The 17,461-nt window shown below is 36.8% G+C and overlaps 3 protein-coding genes across 3 annotated transcripts; 1 reads left to right on the top strand and 2 right to left on the bottom strand.

Annotated features, from left to right (window-relative positions):
• Positions 1 to 54: 54 nt before the first annotated feature.
• On the bottom strand, positions 55 to 3,534 carry LOC117791051 (DNA ligase 4). Its single transcript, XM_034630683.1, has 5 exons — positions 3,170 to 3,534; positions 2,940 to 3,104; positions 1,970 to 2,874; positions 1,460 to 1,909; positions 55 to 1,390 (listed from the first exon to the last, which is right to left on the bottom strand). Exons 1-5 carry the CDS (start codon positions 3,474 to 3,476, stop codon positions 476 to 478), a joined length of 2,742 nt encoding a protein of 913 aa, XP_034486574.1. The 5' UTR covers positions 3,477 to 3,534; the 3' UTR covers positions 55 to 475.
• A 1,913-nt stretch (positions 3,535 to 5,447) lies between these two features.
• LOC117794003 lies at positions 5,448 to 7,756 on the bottom strand. Its single transcript, XM_034634465.1, has 4 exons — positions 7,477 to 7,756; positions 5,961 to 6,145; positions 5,650 to 5,895; positions 5,448 to 5,516 (listed from the first exon to the last, which is right to left on the bottom strand). The coding sequence occupies exons 1-4, from the start codon at positions 7,700 to 7,702 to the stop codon at positions 5,448 to 5,450; spliced, it is 726 nt and encodes a 241-aa protein (XP_034490356.1). The 5' UTR covers positions 7,703 to 7,756.
• Positions 7,757 to 12,131: 4,375 nt separating this feature from the next.
• On the top strand, positions 12,132 to 14,584 carry LOC117793878 (inhibitor of growth protein 3). The gene is made up of 4 exons (XM_034634311.1): positions 12,132 to 12,243; positions 12,305 to 12,376; positions 12,436 to 13,765; positions 13,822 to 14,584. The coding sequence occupies exons 1-4, from the start codon at positions 12,216 to 12,218 to the stop codon at positions 14,411 to 14,413; spliced, it is 2,022 nt and encodes a 673-aa protein (XP_034490202.1). The 5' UTR covers positions 12,132 to 12,215; the 3' UTR covers positions 14,414 to 14,584.
• Positions 14,585 to 17,461: the final 2,877 nt, after the last annotated feature.

Genomic DNA, 17,461 nt, shown 5'->3' with positions numbered 1-17,461 from the left:
CGGAAGTTATAGTAAAAAAACTTATGCAGCCCCGAAAAATAAAAACACGAGAAATTATGATAAAATCATGAATACAAGTCATACGATTTCGTTATGCCTGGCTTCATGCAAGATTTTCAAAAAAAGATTTATTTTATTGCTTTATATTTTTTGCTTATTTCGCAGATCCCGATAATAGCATTTACACTTTAAATAATTAATGCAGACACGGAAACTAGTGCTTAAAAAAAGGGTAAAAATTGATCTATTTCCATTTAAATGGCCCATATGGATTTCAAATAAATGTGTCTTTTGAATTCATACCTCCAAAATAATTTTTTAAATTCTAATTTATGGTTACTTTAATAACTTATTGAAATTTAATAAATAAATAACGATAATAACCCAAAATGCCATGCATTGAAAAAAAAAATTTACCGAAGTTGATGTCCCCATGTGTATAAACAAACAATTGATTTTCCTTGGTAGTCAACAATTAAAATTTAAAAAGAAACTCATCAGTGGACAGAGTGCAGCTGGCACGATGCGATTGCCGTATCCAATCCGTGCTCACAGTTTTAACATTACGCGAAGATAAATTCTTAAGATGCCACGGCTCAAAGCAATGTCGATTCAGACGGTCGGGACACACAAATACCAATGTTGGGTTCATCTCCTCTAAACTACCGACTAATTTACCGCCATGCTGCATGAACAACAGCCTGGACATCTCGTCTGCGTCTGGATTGTAGAAGAATCCAAAGTGTTTGGAAAATATATTAATGCTAGTAGCACCCAGTAATTCCTGCTCAAGATTATCCAAATCAGATTGTTTGACATATTTTGAATCCAGCTGAGTTTCGCTAATGTCCTGTAGCACCTCCTGTAGCTCCTGTTGGCTGCTAAGTACATCCGTAAAGCTGTCACCAAATTTATCAAAGCTTTTATCAAACTGCGCCTGCAGCGCATCGGTGGCTGACAGCACATCCTTGGGACGCAGCTCGATCTGTTGCTTTTGGCAAACGCGCAGTAGCCAATCCATTTGCAAAATATCATTGGTTCGTGGCTGCTGCCGCATTAGACGGTCTACCAGATAGATTCGATCACCGGATATGCAAATGCACTTCGGATCATTCGGCAATGGGTTCTGAACAATAGTGCCGCCGTTTTGAGCGGCAAGTGTTTGCAGCTGCTGCTTGCTGTGTCCACGCTTTCCGCTTAATATGCAAAAGCTAAAGCCATTAAAAAGCTGAGAGCCATTTTCCAACGGCTGTACATCGTATCGCTTTTCATAAGCCATTAATCCAATGCGATTGCGTTCTGCGGGCGTCAATTTTTGACGTTTGCGTTTTGAAGTGAAATCATTAAGATCCACATGACGCTTGTTCAATTTTTTGATTGCAACCCGACCCTGTAAAGTAAATATATTTTAAATGTACATCATGAATTATAGATTTGCTCTTAATGTACGCCAGTTTACCTGGCATAATTCCGTGTATTCATGTAGCGTCATGCATTCGTTCCACACCTTGTCATCGCGCATGAGTTGAATACGCGGAAAATGAAGGGATTTGGGTGTAAAGAAGGCGCCATTAGGCGTCAAATCTGCTGCCTTTACTTGCAGTATTATTGACTTGTCGGGTTGGATCCAAACATCGGGACAGCCTTCCTTCTCGTTGGGCTTATAGTGATACCAGAGCGGTGGTGGCTCTGTACTAGAAATGTGCCAATGTGGATTCAGTTCATGATGAAGCACTCGGCGCTGACGCGAGTTGTTGGCCACACAACCGATGCTGTAAACTTCATCACGTCCATTGTCGCCAGCAGGTTTCAGTACGCCGAGTAAAAACGATTCAATAAAAGTCCGATGACGATTGTAAAAGCCTCCCATGATAAGAACATCAAATTCAGTAATAAGACCTTCGATGTACTGCAAAAAGCCCCAAAGAATGATTATTAAAGTTGGCAATTTGTTGAAAACTTGACTCACATCAGCTTTGTCCTTGTACCATCCACCGCCCACACGAACTCCTGGCTTGTATATCGAATTTTGTTTCTTGAGAACAATCCCTTCGGCATTGGAGTCGAGCATCTGTTGAAAGAGCTGGTTAAAGTGCTCTAGCGAACTAATCTTGTGGCCTTTCATTATCTGCAGTACGCCCTGCTGCTCGTTGAGCAACTCCTGCAGCTTGTAGGCACGTTGCACATAGGTCATATCCAAGTAACTTTCCCCATTCAGATATAGGAGATCATAAACAACAAAGCACGGTCGCCAGCTGTGTTCCGGTTTCAAATGCTTCACATCTGTGTTTTCTCCTTTCTCGCGATAGCGCAGATGTTGCGTATCCCAGATCATCATCTCGCCGTCAAGTATGATTGACTCCATGCCCAGGGGCAGAAGTGTTCGCAGATGTGGAGTCAGAGTGCCACGATCATAGCTATCACCAAAGCTTTTAGTGTAATCGGCGCCATTGCGAGATATATATTTGAATCTGCCGCGGGCGTAATGCAGCTGAAAACGCTCACCATCCATTTTAGTTTCCAAATAGAGCACATCCGATTGCATAATTTCTTCAATCTGGCCCGGAAACCTTTCGCACAACATCGGACGTATTTGCTGAAAGGGCTCAATGAACGCATTTAAATCGACGACAGTGTTGCTTCTGTTGGACGGCGCTTCCGCTAACACTGATAGCTTATCATCCGCCAATAGATTGCAAATGCGCTTTAGATCTGTGCATCGCTGGTACATGTCCTTGGCCAGTGGATGCAACAGATCAAAAATGCGCTGCTCCCCAATTCCCAGATTCATTGACTTGAGCAATAGGCGTATAAGCCACTTTTGTTCATTAGCCGAGGCCAGCTCGGTAAAGCGTATTAGCTCGCGTTCCTTAACTGCGGAAGTTGAGGATGTTGGCAAATAAATTAATAAGTTTATACACTTAATAGAAACCACTTACCGGTTGTGTCCTCATTTGCTATCAGATCAAGCATATCGTGTATCTGCTTCAGTGTCAGGTTGCTGGGCTCATTGTGACAGCGGGGCAGCAGCACGGAATTGATGACATCTGCGTAGTCTCGAAACGAGGACCAAGTCCGATTTTTCAGCCGTATAGCATCGTCAGCTGTTAACAATCAACAAAAACATTTCAATTCGCATTTCGGTTCTATTACAATACATGACACTTACAATCTTTAGCTAACTGCAGGACTCTTGTGTAGAGTCTTCCCAAGGCGGTTATCTGCAGTCCATAGTTGTCGCGTGCTCTATCCGCGCCTGGTATCAACAGCCGCAGCACCGAATAAAAACTGCTACTCCCGTCCTCTGCATCAATGACCGCCACACCTGATTTCTGGCGGAACGATTCTCGATGTTTTGAAAAGGACTCGTAATATCGCTTTAGGACTATTTCTTTACGCTGCGTATTTTTCGCCGCCTTAACTCTCTCCATCATTTTACAAATATCACGAAACTTTATTGTATCGGCAATGTCCATCGAAATGTTTTAATTTCACCACCAATAAATACAAACAACGACTACCAAAAACTACCGAAAGTACGTAGTAGAGTTGTATTGAATCGTTCACAAGTTTAATTGAACTACTCACCGACATAGCCGAAATAGGGTTGTACAACTATGCAAATAACCTATAGAGAAGTCATCCCATACAACTGAAAGTGTCTCAGCTAAAAGCACTGGGTAATTTTGCGGTGGAAGTGTCGTTTGAGGGAAATTATTTTTGGTTTCGATTCAGTTGGCTGGCCGAGCTCGTTGCTGGCACAGCAAGCGAAACACAAAACATAGTTTAGCTTTTTTATGACCCGTAGAGTTGGCAGCACTGCTTAGCTATTTTATTGCTTTATTGCTAGTTCTGTCCATTTTTAGATATCAATTGCAAGAAAATTTTTTTAATTTCTAGCCGGAAAATGGCTTTTTAAATATATATTCAGCAATATTTTGCAAATTGTATTTTTTTCTAAAACTATGCAAAAGTGCTCGCAAAACAAATTTAGATGCTTTTCAGTCAATAACAGCAATATTTTCCTCTAATTTTGACAGCACTCCGTAATTAGTTTTCGGTTTCGAAATACTGGTATGATTTCGGTTCACCAAAAAAATAAATTTGATGTGAAAATCTGAAAAAACGTTATTAAAAAGATCTTTTTTGAAATTGGTGTTTTTATCAATTTCAAAAAAGATCTTTTTAATAAGATCATTATTCAAATTAAAAATCAAAATTAGTTTGAAAACAGTGATTACATCCTAACAACAAAGTGGAATTGAATTCTCGATTGAACCGAAACTAACCGTTGTACATGAATCGGTTAATAATCGGCTATTTTGGCTTGAAAATTTTCGGATTTGGTATAATAAATATGTCTTGTTTCGGTTAGGGTTACATTTACGGTTAGCAATTCCAATCGGTTAATACCGGCTGAAGGTAACAATTTTGATTACGGTTTTAATTCCTGGTTGTAAGTCAAAACGATTCAGTTTAAATCATGTATAGCGGTTTTTTTTAAATAGATAGTTTTTATGAAACTCTCATGATACATTTATTTAATTTAACATACTCACAATAAAAGCGTTACAAATTTATATTAAGTAGGTAGGAAACTAGCTTTAAAAGCAAATCTTAGATTTTTATTCATATATATATATATATCTCTGTCTCTTTAAATAAATAATAAATTAGATTATCGTATGATTCTTAATAACTTAAATTAAATAACTTCAACTAATACGAGTATGTTAAAATTGTCCATACAACTAAACATGTATCGATTTATTGCTTAAAGATTTTAAATTACCATCTTAGCGATGAAAGAAACGACTAATGTCTTGTGTATCTAATGTGTTTTCATCATCAAAATAAAATTATATACTTGTTGCTTTTATTAAACTTTAATAAACAAATCTTAGATGTTGTATTCATTTGTACCACTTTTTCTGTCTGTCTCTTTAAATAAATAATAATAAGGTTTACCGTATGATTCTAAAAACCGTTATTATTTAAATAATATTTATAATATTTAAACAACTTCAAATTATAAGAGTATGTTAAATAAAACTTGAAATATGTCATGCTTGACATTCGATATGAATACATGACATTATTTTTAATAGGTTTAAGATTACTATCTTAGAGATTATAGGAACGACCAACGTCTTGTGACTCTGTGCTGTTTTCATCATTGAAATTAAGAAAAAAACTATCGTTTTTATTACCCACTGGTGTCGAAAAATGAAAAGTATTTGAATCGTTGACAATATTACTTTCAAACACATCTTCCGGTGATTGGCGTGTAACGTCTGCAGTGTTTTCGACAGAATAATCTTCTTCCATATATTCAGTAGATGGGAAAACGTTTCTAATGCTAGTGTTGATCATCGAATTGTTCGGAATGGTTGGATCACTAAGTCCCGAAGCAGCAAAAGAATAAGAATCATTTTGTAGCTTAAGATTCAGTTTAGGCAACACTTCGACTTTTTGTATAATAGCACGTTCAGGCAATATACTTTCTTTGTCTGACTCTAAAGATTGTGGATTAAGTGTATTAGTATTTAATAAGTGGTGCATCATAGATTCAAGAGACACATCAGAAGACTCGTCTACGTGAAGTGGAGACGGCAGTGTGGCAAAGTGCACCTTCTTTGTAGGGCTTACAGATTCGTCACAGCCTTCCTGATGACGATTGACCACTAATATGGAACGTAGTGGTTGATCCACATCCTTGACGTTGACATTCTTAACGTTTAATTTCTCTGCAACTTCACAAGGATATTTTTTCAGAAAGTCCATTGCTGATTGCAAGGCAATAGGACCATTTTTGCCACGCAAAACTAAACCTTTTCTGGGACACAATATCTGCATTGATGGTCTGTACACGTTAGGCACTTTAAATTGTAAAATCTATTGTAAAGACGATTATATTATATTGATGGTCGATATATTCATATTGTGTAAAATATACTCACTGCGGACACATGGTCAATTTTCTTGCGCGTTTCAATTAACAAGACGATCAACTTGTTGCGCTGCTGTGTGGCTCGCTTTATTTTGATTTTCCACTGGTGATCAAGTTGCTGGTTTTCCAATTCAGTGTTTAAACAATCTTCCTTGGCCTCTTTCAAAAGTAACTGACATTTACGAAATTCCTTCACTATAAAAAAGAAATTGTTTTAATATACGATTTTTTTTATTCTTATAGATAAATAGAGGACGCAATGTGCCGAATGTCAGACTATATTTTCTTAAGAATAAAGTTTTTTTTATAAACAACTTATTTATAAAATAAGTTCTACATCATTCGTCATTTAAATGGATATCAATAGTTTTGGGGAATGGATATGCTTTCGTCGCTTGACTTTTAGCTTGTGAAAAGTGGTGCTTTTTATAATTACAATTCGATTTTTATATAAAAGTCATAGAATAATAAACGTTAATTTAAAATTTGTACAATAAATATTTAGAAAAAAATAATTTATTATAGTATAAGTAAAAAATACAAATAATGTGAAACTCTTTTAAAATAAAAATTTAGAAATATCAAATACAAAAAAAAAAAAAGCAAAGCTGTCACAAGACTATGTGCATGTGACATTTTTGAATTTTTGAGAAGTTTAAATATCAGGCATTCAACTTTTATGTTCATATGTTTTATAGTGTAGTTTTTAAAGCTGACTAATGCTTTTCTGGTTGCTGGTTCGCTTCGCTGTCGGACACGCCCGACAGTAGGATACCCTGTGAACAAGTACTCCGTATAAAAAGTTGATTTTCGATCGATTGTCTCTATGGCAGCTATATGATATAGGCAACCGATCTGAACTTAATTTGGACAGGATAAATAACACCAACTCATAGAATATGAGTTTGGTTAAGAATTCTCAACAAACAGAAAACTTTTTCATACTAAAACTTAATTTTCAGTTATGATAGCTATATTATATAGACTATATTATAATGGTTCGATCCAAAATTTAAAACAAACTTGATCTTCGTACGGTAGCTATGAACCTACAAACCATGTTTAAAGTGTCTAGCTCTTATGGTTTCTGAGATCGACGCGTTCATGCCGGACATGGCTCAATCGACTCGGCTGTTGATCCTGATCAAGAATATATAAACTTTTGGGGGTCTGCCATAGAGGTGCGAAAATATCGATGCTCTTGAACATCGACATGTTATATAATTATAAATATCCACATACAGTGTTTGCAAAACACACATTTGCGACTAACTGTATATGTATATATTTTAATGACTCAGTGAATTTATAAAAATCAGTGATTCGGATTTTGATATTTCGAAAGTCGATATTTAAAAGAATCGATGTTCCACCTCTAGTCTGCCACGCCCCCTTCTGCCTGTTACATACATTTTGCCAAACACATTGTACCCTTTTTGCCCATTTTTAATGGGCACAGGGTATAAGCTGTGATCCAATGTACATACATATGTACATATGTACACTGTACATAATGTATTACATACCGATTTTACGACGTTCCATGGCAGCTTTGCACTCCAAATCGCTGTTTTGTTCCTCCTCTATGATATTCAGCTTCTGCTGTACTTCGTTCTGCTTGCTTAGAATTGTAAAGCGCACCATGTTTTTAATTCTGTCATCATCGAGGAAACTGATAATTTCGCATTGATGTCTGTAGGAAGTGTGCAATATTTGCATACAATTGTTGGTGTCCTCTCTTTCCTCTTGCATTATGTTGGCAGCCTGGCGGATTAGCACTAAATCAACACGTAAGAGTCGCACCGCTTCCTGAATTTCTGAAAAAGAGATGCAAACATTTTTGACAGTGTAAGAACATAATTTATAACGGTTAATCTACGGTCTTTCGCTTGATGCAATTCCTCCTTTTTCTCTAAGGCTTTTTCAAGTTTTACAAATATATGGCGTAGATCTTTACTATATGTAATCATATTAGCAATGTAGCCATGTACACGAGGAAAACTTTCATTCGACATTTTCACCAATTTTATTTTCCACTTTGCTTGGCGCAAAAACCATTAAACCAAACGTGAGGTCTAGTGTTGTATTAATTCGTTCGGAATAAGTTCAATTGAACTAATCACCTTCTCGAACGAACGAGCAAATATCCCTGATTATAAGTCATTTAGTTCAGTTGATTCGATTGATATTGTATTCCTGAAATCGATAATGATTTGGTTCCGTTACGGATTTGATTTCGCCGATCAGCTGCTCACAGCCACTCCCACGGTTGCCACACTTGGCGCTTTTGCGCCAAAACTGGCTCTATTTTCCCCGTTGGCTCAATGGCTCCTTTTTTTATTGGAATTGGCGCTTTTTTGGTTTATTTAATCAAGAGTTTCTTGAAAATTATCAAGAATGTAATTTAGATCGAAATTTTTTTGACCCGAACAATATAAATGTATTGTACCATTGTACTGAAATTCTCAATGTTTATGTTAATTAATTAAATATAAATGTATTGTGCCATTGTACTTAAATTCTTAATGTTAATGTTAATTTAAGAAAATGTGCTTTTTGATATTAGTTTCATTTGAATATTTTATTTGTTAAAGAAATTTTTTATATACATGTGTTAAAAAAATTCCGTTTTGCAATTAATGCAATTTTGCAATTTTAAACAACCGTGGCTACTCCATACAAAATGTGAAGGGCTGCCAGGCAAATTTTAAAAATTATACGGAAAGTGTGGAAACCCTGAGGTCTGAGGCTGATTTCGTTTTGAATTCGTCTTGATTTCATTGCGATAATATGTGAGACCGTGCATTTCGATAACATTATTTGGCCACACTTGGTGTTTGTTTATATGTTGTTGTGATTTTAACATAGCGAATGTTAAAAGATTCCTGCATTTTAAGAGTTGATAATTATATAACTATATATTAAATGCAGAATAAATACTATAGATGTCCCAGATGATATGACAGCTAAGAAACGGTTGTGAGAATTGAAGTTAAAGCACAAAAATAGGTTATAAAGACGAAATGGAGCTGATAATGCGTAAAATTGCAGCTTACGCAATATACACAAATAGTATTATTCTAATTAATTACTATTCTGCAAGTCAATTTGTATTTTCCAGCCATGTTTTTCTCGAAATCAAAATCAAAATCAAATTAGTGCACTATGGTCAATTTTTCGGTTTTGGCGGCATAAAGTCCACGATTTATGGTAGAATAATAAAAAAAATAGCTTCATTTATTAAGAGTAAAAGTTAGATTAAAAAATTTTTTTGGTTGGGTGGCAGCCCTTTGTTGTAGCAGCTCTGCAAAGTCAGCTGATTTTTCATAAAATGAGCTTGTTAAATTTGGCGCCTCATGTATGGCGACTTTTAAAAGCTTATAAAGAAGCAAAACTGTTAAAAGTAAAATAAGTTTCATATGGATAAATATTCTTGCGGTATTTAAAATATATATCTGCTGTCATAAATAAATTTATATGTGTTGTGTTGTTGTTGTCCACTGTTATTGTTAGTATATTTTTTTTTTCGAAAATGTAACCAAGGAAGTTTTGTTTCGTGGACTATTACTTTTGTGGTGCACGCCGGTGCAAGCAACTAATATTGACAAGTTTGTTGATATGGTTTATATTCATTATTTAACTATCCTTTTTTGCTCCTTTTCGAATAAACCACATTTAAAAAAATGTCATTTTGCTTGTACAATTCAGGGGAGGGAAGTAAAGGCGTGACCCAATTGACAAATTTTTATTCCCAAAAATGTTGTTTAACATAGGTAATACTTGTACAAAATTTCAAGTGCATAGCTTCACTTTTAGAGTTATTGCCAATATGTCGAATTTTTTACCCAAAGCCGAGTAGGGAGGGGGTGGTCCAATTTCCAAAAAATTATTTTTTAAATTTTATTTTTGTCTAACTAACGTACACAAAAAATTTCAGTCTCTAGTTTCATATTTAGATTTTATGCCGAATAAAACGAAAAATCGCCCATAGTGCAGTGTGCAAAAATGGTCGTTCCTGAAACTGATTCAGATTTGCGTAAACCAAATCAAAATCAAATTTGAATCTGTTACAGGAGCTCCTCTATTGTTTTTATGTTGATTCGAATCCCATTGCAGCTCGGTAGAGACATACCAAGGGTATTTCTGAAACAGATTCAAATTTGGTTTTGATTTGGATTAACCCTCTAGTGCCCAAGACCGCCTCTAGACGGGTAAGGTTAAAAACACCGTTATTTTATTCTTTTGATTACTTTTGACTCGGGTTTGGGTTTTTTCTAATTCGGGAGAGTCCAAAAATTAAGTTCGTTGCGTTTGGAATACATACTAGAGCTTTCGCAAGCTGCTGTAGTCACTTGAAGCAGAAAATTAGTGCAACTCGGACGAAATAATTATTTTGTAAAAAGTGCAAAATATAAATATTTTTTTAAAATATTATAAAAAGTTTGCTGCATAATATAAAAATTGTACCGTGTTCCTGATAGTCTCAAGGACTCAAAATACGAAACCCACACTAAAAATAAGTTTTCACTAGCTTTCTAATGCTTTTATAAGGTATCCCGTCTAGAGGCAGTCTTGGGACAATTCGGAAAAAAAAAATTATAAGGTAAGTTTGAAAGTGGAACAACCTATGACATATTTAAGTACAAATAATTGCTTCAGTAGACATGGAACGAAGACATGTGAATAAGCTATCAGCTCTTTCCGACGTGGAGATTGAAAAATTTTTTAATTCAATTGATTTTGACATTGATACGGACGGAGAAGTTCATGGAAAGGAAAATAAATGCACAGGGAAGAAAACTTTCCTTCCGATTAATGATGTACGTTATGATACCGTGGAGCATTTTCCAATGTTTTTATCACGCGCTGACAAAAAAACCTGTAAGCTTCCTGATTGTACTTCCGAAACTCAAATTGTCTGCCGTAAATGTAATATAAACCTGTGCTTTTCCCAGAAAAAAAGACTGTTTCTATGATTTTCATCACAAACTTTTTGTACACAAATATTTGAAGCTTTGTGAATTTAAGTAACTTTATTTTTAATTGTTATTTTATTTGTTTTTGGAGCCTTTCTTTATATTATTTATAATAAAACGTGTAAACAAAAGAATTGATTACCTAATTTTTTGTTGGCCCACCTTCCCAAAGCCGCCTCTAGGCGGTCCAAGGATATAGTCCTATAAAACTCGATCCGTGCAAAAGTAAAAGTTTTTCTAAAACAAACATTCACTTTTGATACATACTGAATCCAAAAATAATTTTTTTCTTGGAAAAGAAAATTTGGGCACTAGAGGGTTAAGCAAATCAGACTTAGTTTTAGAAACTATCACTTTTCCACACTGATTTGATTTTGATTTCGTGACTTGTAACAAAAAAGTAAAGTGTGCAAACAATTTACTACAAATTTTTAACAATAGTTTGCTTGAACTGAAAAACAAACAATATTGTTGATAAATACTTTTTTAATGCGCTTTAACGCTAACAGTGATTTAATGTAGCTTGCTTTTTAAACCCGTCGCCAATTTTTCACACCGCCTTAAATAAATTTATAAACACTTAACGCTTTGAAATGTACAACAAAACCAGCTTGTCTCTCATATACAACAGATAAGTACCATCAAAAACACTACGATATGCCAAATTTTTAATTAATACAAAAAAATAACAAAATTAAGTCGCAACTATAATCACTTATCAAAAAAAGTGTGGTAGAAAATAAAAGATTTTAGTTATATCAAATTTAGCTGCTGGTAAATTTTATCTTCTTTTTAGATTCGCTTTTTAACCTATTGTGCTTCAGTTTCATTCCTAGCTGACATATCCATCTGGGACAGGAAACTCTTAACATTCTCCATATTAAAATCACAAATCAGGAATATCCTATATATAAAATTAATCAATGGCTATGTTCTTTTGCTTACCAAACGGTCGATAAGTGCATTTTAAAATGCTTACAATTAATCGATATTTCGTTCTCAACCAACGCGAAAATTTTCCAAGTGCATCCTTAACATGTTTCTCATGGTTTTGTATGACAATTGACAAGCTTTACCTTTTTTTGTCTTAAATGTGTCGACGCATCCACATTTGAAAATAGGGTACATTTTTTTATATCGATGCAGCGATACTATCGATATTCCATAATACGATATTCCAAACTAACCAGAGTCTTGCCGCCGTTGTGCAACACTAATAGTATGAGTATAAGTATATTCATTTGACAAAATTTGTTCAATTAACACAAAGAAAACAAAAAAAATACAAAATGTTGTATTTGGAAGACTATCTGGAAAGTAAGTAACCGACCAAGAAGTTAAGCTTGAGCTGTAAGACTAATTAAGGTATTTGATGCAGTGATTGAGCATCTGCCGCAGGAGTTGCGCGACCGTTTCACAGAGATGCGTGAATTGGATCTTGCAGTGCAGAGTAAGTGAGACAGAGTGAAAAAGAGCAAAGTGTAAACAAATTGTTTATGTTCCACACAGACAACATGGACTCGTTGGACAAAAAGTCGCGTCTGTTCTTTCAGCAGTGCAAACGCGGCGAGCTGCAGCACGAGTCGATGGACACGGAGTTTCACAGTCTGCGCGGGGAGTACTTCAAGGTGATGGAGGATGCGGACGAGAAAGTGGCGATTGCCACCCAGATCCATGAGCTTGTGGAGCGCTACCTGCGACGCCTGGACAGCGAGCTGTTTAAGTTCAAGTGCGAACTGGAGGCGGACAACAATGGAATTACCGAGATTCTGGAGAAGCGATCGCTCGAACTCGATGGCAGCAATTCCACAGCGGCAACAGCTCTATTGCTGAGCATCAACCAGAAGGAGAATCGATACTATAACACCGCATCCTCCGTCAACAGCAACAATCACTTAATTGGCGGTGGCATCAACAGTGCCACCGGGATTATCTCGAGCACTGGCATCAACAGTGGCAGCCTGCTTGTCAACAGTTCCGCTCTGAATAACCTGTCCGGCAACAATATCTCGGCTGGTGGCCATCAGCGACATCGAAAGCTGGAGAAACGACGGGAAACGATATGCACGGTGCCTGTGCAGGAGAAGCGGGCAAATTTGAATCAATCGTTGCCAGTCGTTGCCGGCAACAGCAACAATGTGGGCAACAGCAACACCAACACCATTGTCAATGCCGTCATGGGCAACCACTTGAACAGCCTCGCTACACATGTAACCTTGCCCGGAGTGGGAACGGGAAAGGGCAACAGTGCCAGCATCAACGCTGTCACCACTACCACAGTTGGTGGCAACGTTGTCCGCCAGTTGCCCACGAATCTAACAGCCCAACAACACAGCGTACTCGGCACTAATGTGCCAACAGCAGCTGCTGTTGCCAGCAACAACGTCGGTGTGGCGACAATTGCAGGTGGAGGTTCAGCTGCAGCAAGTACAGGAGTTGCTGGGAGCCATGGCAACACCATGGTCACCTATAATCTACAGCAGCTGGGCGGAGGAGCTGCTGCCTCGAGTGCCATTGCAGCTGCGGCGAGCCAGGCGATAGTGGCCACCCAACAAATGCCACAAGGACGGCGTACGGCCAGTTTGAAGGCCAGTTACGAGGCCATCCACGGTGCAGCCGTGGCGAGCAGCACGGAGTTCTGGTCGGCAGCAGCAGCGCACAACAGCAGCATCCAGCCAGTGACTGGAACACTGGCCAGCAGCAGCACACATCATCATCAGCAACATCAACAACATCAACACCAGCAGCAGCAACAACATCAGCATCATCAGCAACATCAACAACATCAGCATCAACATCACCATCAACAACATCACCATCAAGAGAAAAAGCATAAAAAGTATGTATACCCAGATATAATCACTGCAATCTATACTTATTTGTGTATATTTCAAGGAAACTGAATACAAGCATCTCAATGCCTGGTGGCATTGCCATGCAATCGCTGGGCGGCTCTTCATCGGGTAATTCCATAACGTCGTCGTCCTCATCCATGAGCGCGGACTCCATGGACATGCTGTCGAACGTGTCGACAGCATTGCAGCATGCCAACATTGCCCACGGCACTCTGACCATGAATCCCCAGGTAAATCAACTGACATCCAATCCGCATGTAACCGCTGCAGTGGCAGCCACCTCCGCAGTTGCTTCTCCCGTCGCCTTGCCGAGTAATGTGAGCGGCGTGTCGGCGACTGCCATTGGACTGCCCAGCACTGCATTAGCTCCGGGTGCTAATCTCACCATAAGTGAGAACGGCTTGGTTGTGGAGCAAACCAACGAGGGAGAATGGTCATATGATCCCAATGAGCCGCGATACTGCACATGCAATCAAGTGTCCTATGGCGACATGGTTGCCTGCGACAATGACGCCTGTCCATACGAGTGGTTCCATTACCAATGCGTGGGCATCACTCAGCCGCCCAAGGGCAAGTGGTATTGCCCCAAATGCACTGCGTCCATGCGGCGTCGTGGCAATCGCAAGAACTGATGTGCAACTCGGACTACAGCCGGATCTGAATGAGAGTTGAAGGAACCCCTCACGGACAGACAAACATGCATTATGCATACATTATGACACTTTCACTTTAACTAGTATTTTATGCCAGTAATAGCTTACATATGCCTGAAATCAATTAATAAACAATTCAAATAACGATAAGTTGGCAAACATTTGAGTTCCTCGATAGTGATGGGCTGTAAACAAAAACGAGTTGATCATTGAAGTGAGCAAATCAACATGTTCCTTCTAAATTGTTGTTTTTTGCTGCCTTACTGGGGTATTCCTGAAACAGATTCCGAGTTGGTTTTGGTACAGATATTGTTTCGGCGATCAGCTGTACACAGCTGCCCCATACAAAATGTGTATTGGGACCAGACAAAATTAAAAATAAGGATAATGTACTCCTACTTAGTTTTAACGAATTCGATTTTATTTTAATTTTATTATATACAAGACCGTTCAATTCGAAAACATTATTTGGTCATACTTGGTATTTGTTTACCTATTTTTTATTATGAAGAATGTTGAAAGTTTATTGCATTTCATGATATTATCATTAAATAACTATATATTTGATGCAGATCAATTACTATAGCTGTCCCAGATGAATATGACAGTTAAGAGGGGCTATGGGAATTAACTAAAGCACCAGAAAAGGTTACAAATACGATGATAAAAAAGCAACTGACAATGTGTGAAGTGCATTTTAAGCATTATAAACAAATATTATTATTATAATTATACTATTCTGCAGGAAAACTCAAACAAAAATAAACAAAAGTGGAATGGAAAATCTCTGCGCCAGTTACGCGCTTTCTTTAAATTTAAAAAACACAGCTGACTGTAATACATTGAGGGGGCATGGTAATGGAAAATGTGGGACCATCAATGTTTAGTAATTCAAAGAATGCGAAGACATCTAAAAATAATTTGTAGATTTTTTTATTTTGTTAAAAAATTTGTAAAAAAATATCATAATTAGGGTCCACAAATGTTTTCTATTGTATCTTATATTCTGGCAATTTTGTCCTGGTTGAAAAACTCCAAACATCTTTGTTTTGTTTTTAAATGAATGGCAGCCAATTTTGTCATATGGTGCACGAAGATGGAAAATTGCAGTGTTCTTACAAGCAGCCTAGTGAAAATAAGCTGTTTCACAAACAGTATTGGAACCGACAAGCAGAATTTTGTTTCTATCTAATTTCGCCACCGGTTTTTTTTAATTTGGAGTTGACACCTCGCGAACAACATTTTTCTCTCGGGAGTACTCCGCTGAAAGAAAGGTACCCACGAAAGTTTTTGACGAGCGAAAGAAGTGATAAATTTGGACCAAGGTGAAGTTACTACAGGGGGCGTTTTTACCACAGCTGCGCTCTTTCGAGGGTCCAAGCGTGCTTACAAACGTCGCACAGTGGGATATAAGGGTGGGGGGATCGGTATTTAAATAATTTTTTCGATGAAAGCGATTGTAAAAGTAATAAATGCAACCAATAGAGAAATTTTTAAAGATTACAAATCCGAAAAATTATTGAAATCGGGTGACATTTGTGGGCGTGACAGCCCCTTAAAGTTGACCCTTCATTCTTTTTACAAAAAATGCCAACTTTAAAACTGATTTGTTGACAAGTTTTGCGACCGATCTTTATGGTTGGTTTCATCTGAAAAGTAAGTTTATTTTTGATGAAATAGCGGAAAAATTACTTCACTTGTTTACTTTTTCTATTAGCAATGTTAGAAAAGATCACTAAAATTAGACTATTTTTTAACTTTGATGTAACAGGACTAAAATTTTACTCATTTGGACTCCATCCCACTACCACAGAAGTCTTCACTAATCAATTTTTTTACGAAATTACCCCGGTCTTTCATGTATCTGGGTGCGCCTAAGCAAACTTTTAGTCCAAAAGAGCGCAGTACATTTATATACATTTTCGCTATGACAGGCATCATACCAGATTTTCAATTTTTTTTTTCTTTTGTAATAAGCGTAATACAACTTTTTTATATATTAAACAATGCTGTTTAAAGGATAAAAAAGATTGGTAACTATTTATAATGCTGTTCTTATCTCAAAAAAAAAAAACCAAAATTAGGGGGTGATTTATGATGAATTTACCAGTAAAAAATAGATTGGAGTCTCACTTAGTTCATTTTTAAAAAATCTTTGAAATTTTCATACAAAATGAAATTTTGCATGGTTGTTTTTTGTAATTTATCCTTACTATTGTCCGTTTACTAACACTGATTTGGTCACATCGTCACAAGTAGCTTCTTGAACATCTGCACAATCTAGATCATAGTGGTTTTGGGAATGTAAATAGCGGGCCGTAGACAAAAAAATTTTTGTCTGCGGCGCTCCTTTTCCAAGTTCCCACAGACACCTCATGTACAACAGTTTTTTGCCAATGGTCTTCGAGCTTCTTTATCCGATGTTTTCATAATTTTTCATCATATTATTTTTATATTGAGATTTTTCACAATAAAATTTATAAGACCATTAGGTGTAGATGGTAAAAAGGTCATAAAATCGACAAGTCGAAGAAACGGGCCACAATAATGACAAGTTGCACAAAACAACAATAAATGAGTTCATTTTGTATGGAAATTTCAAAGATTTTTTTAAAAATAAACTAAGTTAGACCCCAATCTAATTTTTACTGGTAAATTCAACATAAATGGCCCCCATTTGTGTTTTTTTTTTTTTTTTGTGAGATAAGAACTGCAATATAGACATTTACCAAAAGATTAAAAATTTATATTTCGGACAAAAAAAAAAGGATTAATTTTTTTAAATTTTACATGTAAAATATGCACTGATAATATTTTTAAACTTTGACTGAAAACCCAGAATCAACCAGTGAGCCTATCAAGCAGTGCAAACATTTTAAAGCTTAAGAAGTTTTTTATCAAATGCTGTTTAAATTATTGAAATATCTTGATTGGTTCAAAAGATATGATTTTCCTACAGCAAAATCAGAGATTGTCCCACTGTACTATCTCTTTCTAGCGCGTGCTGAAAGAGCGGGCTGAAAATAG

This window comes from Drosophila innubila, chromosome X (genome assembly GCF_004354385.1).
Source record: "Drosophila innubila isolate TH190305 chromosome X, UK_Dinn_1.0, whole genome shotgun sequence".
NCBI lineage: Eukaryota > Metazoa > Arthropoda > Insecta > Diptera > Drosophilidae > Drosophila > Drosophila innubila.
Note: the sequence above shows the minus strand (reverse complement) of the source record. Positions and strands in the feature narration are given on the sequence as shown.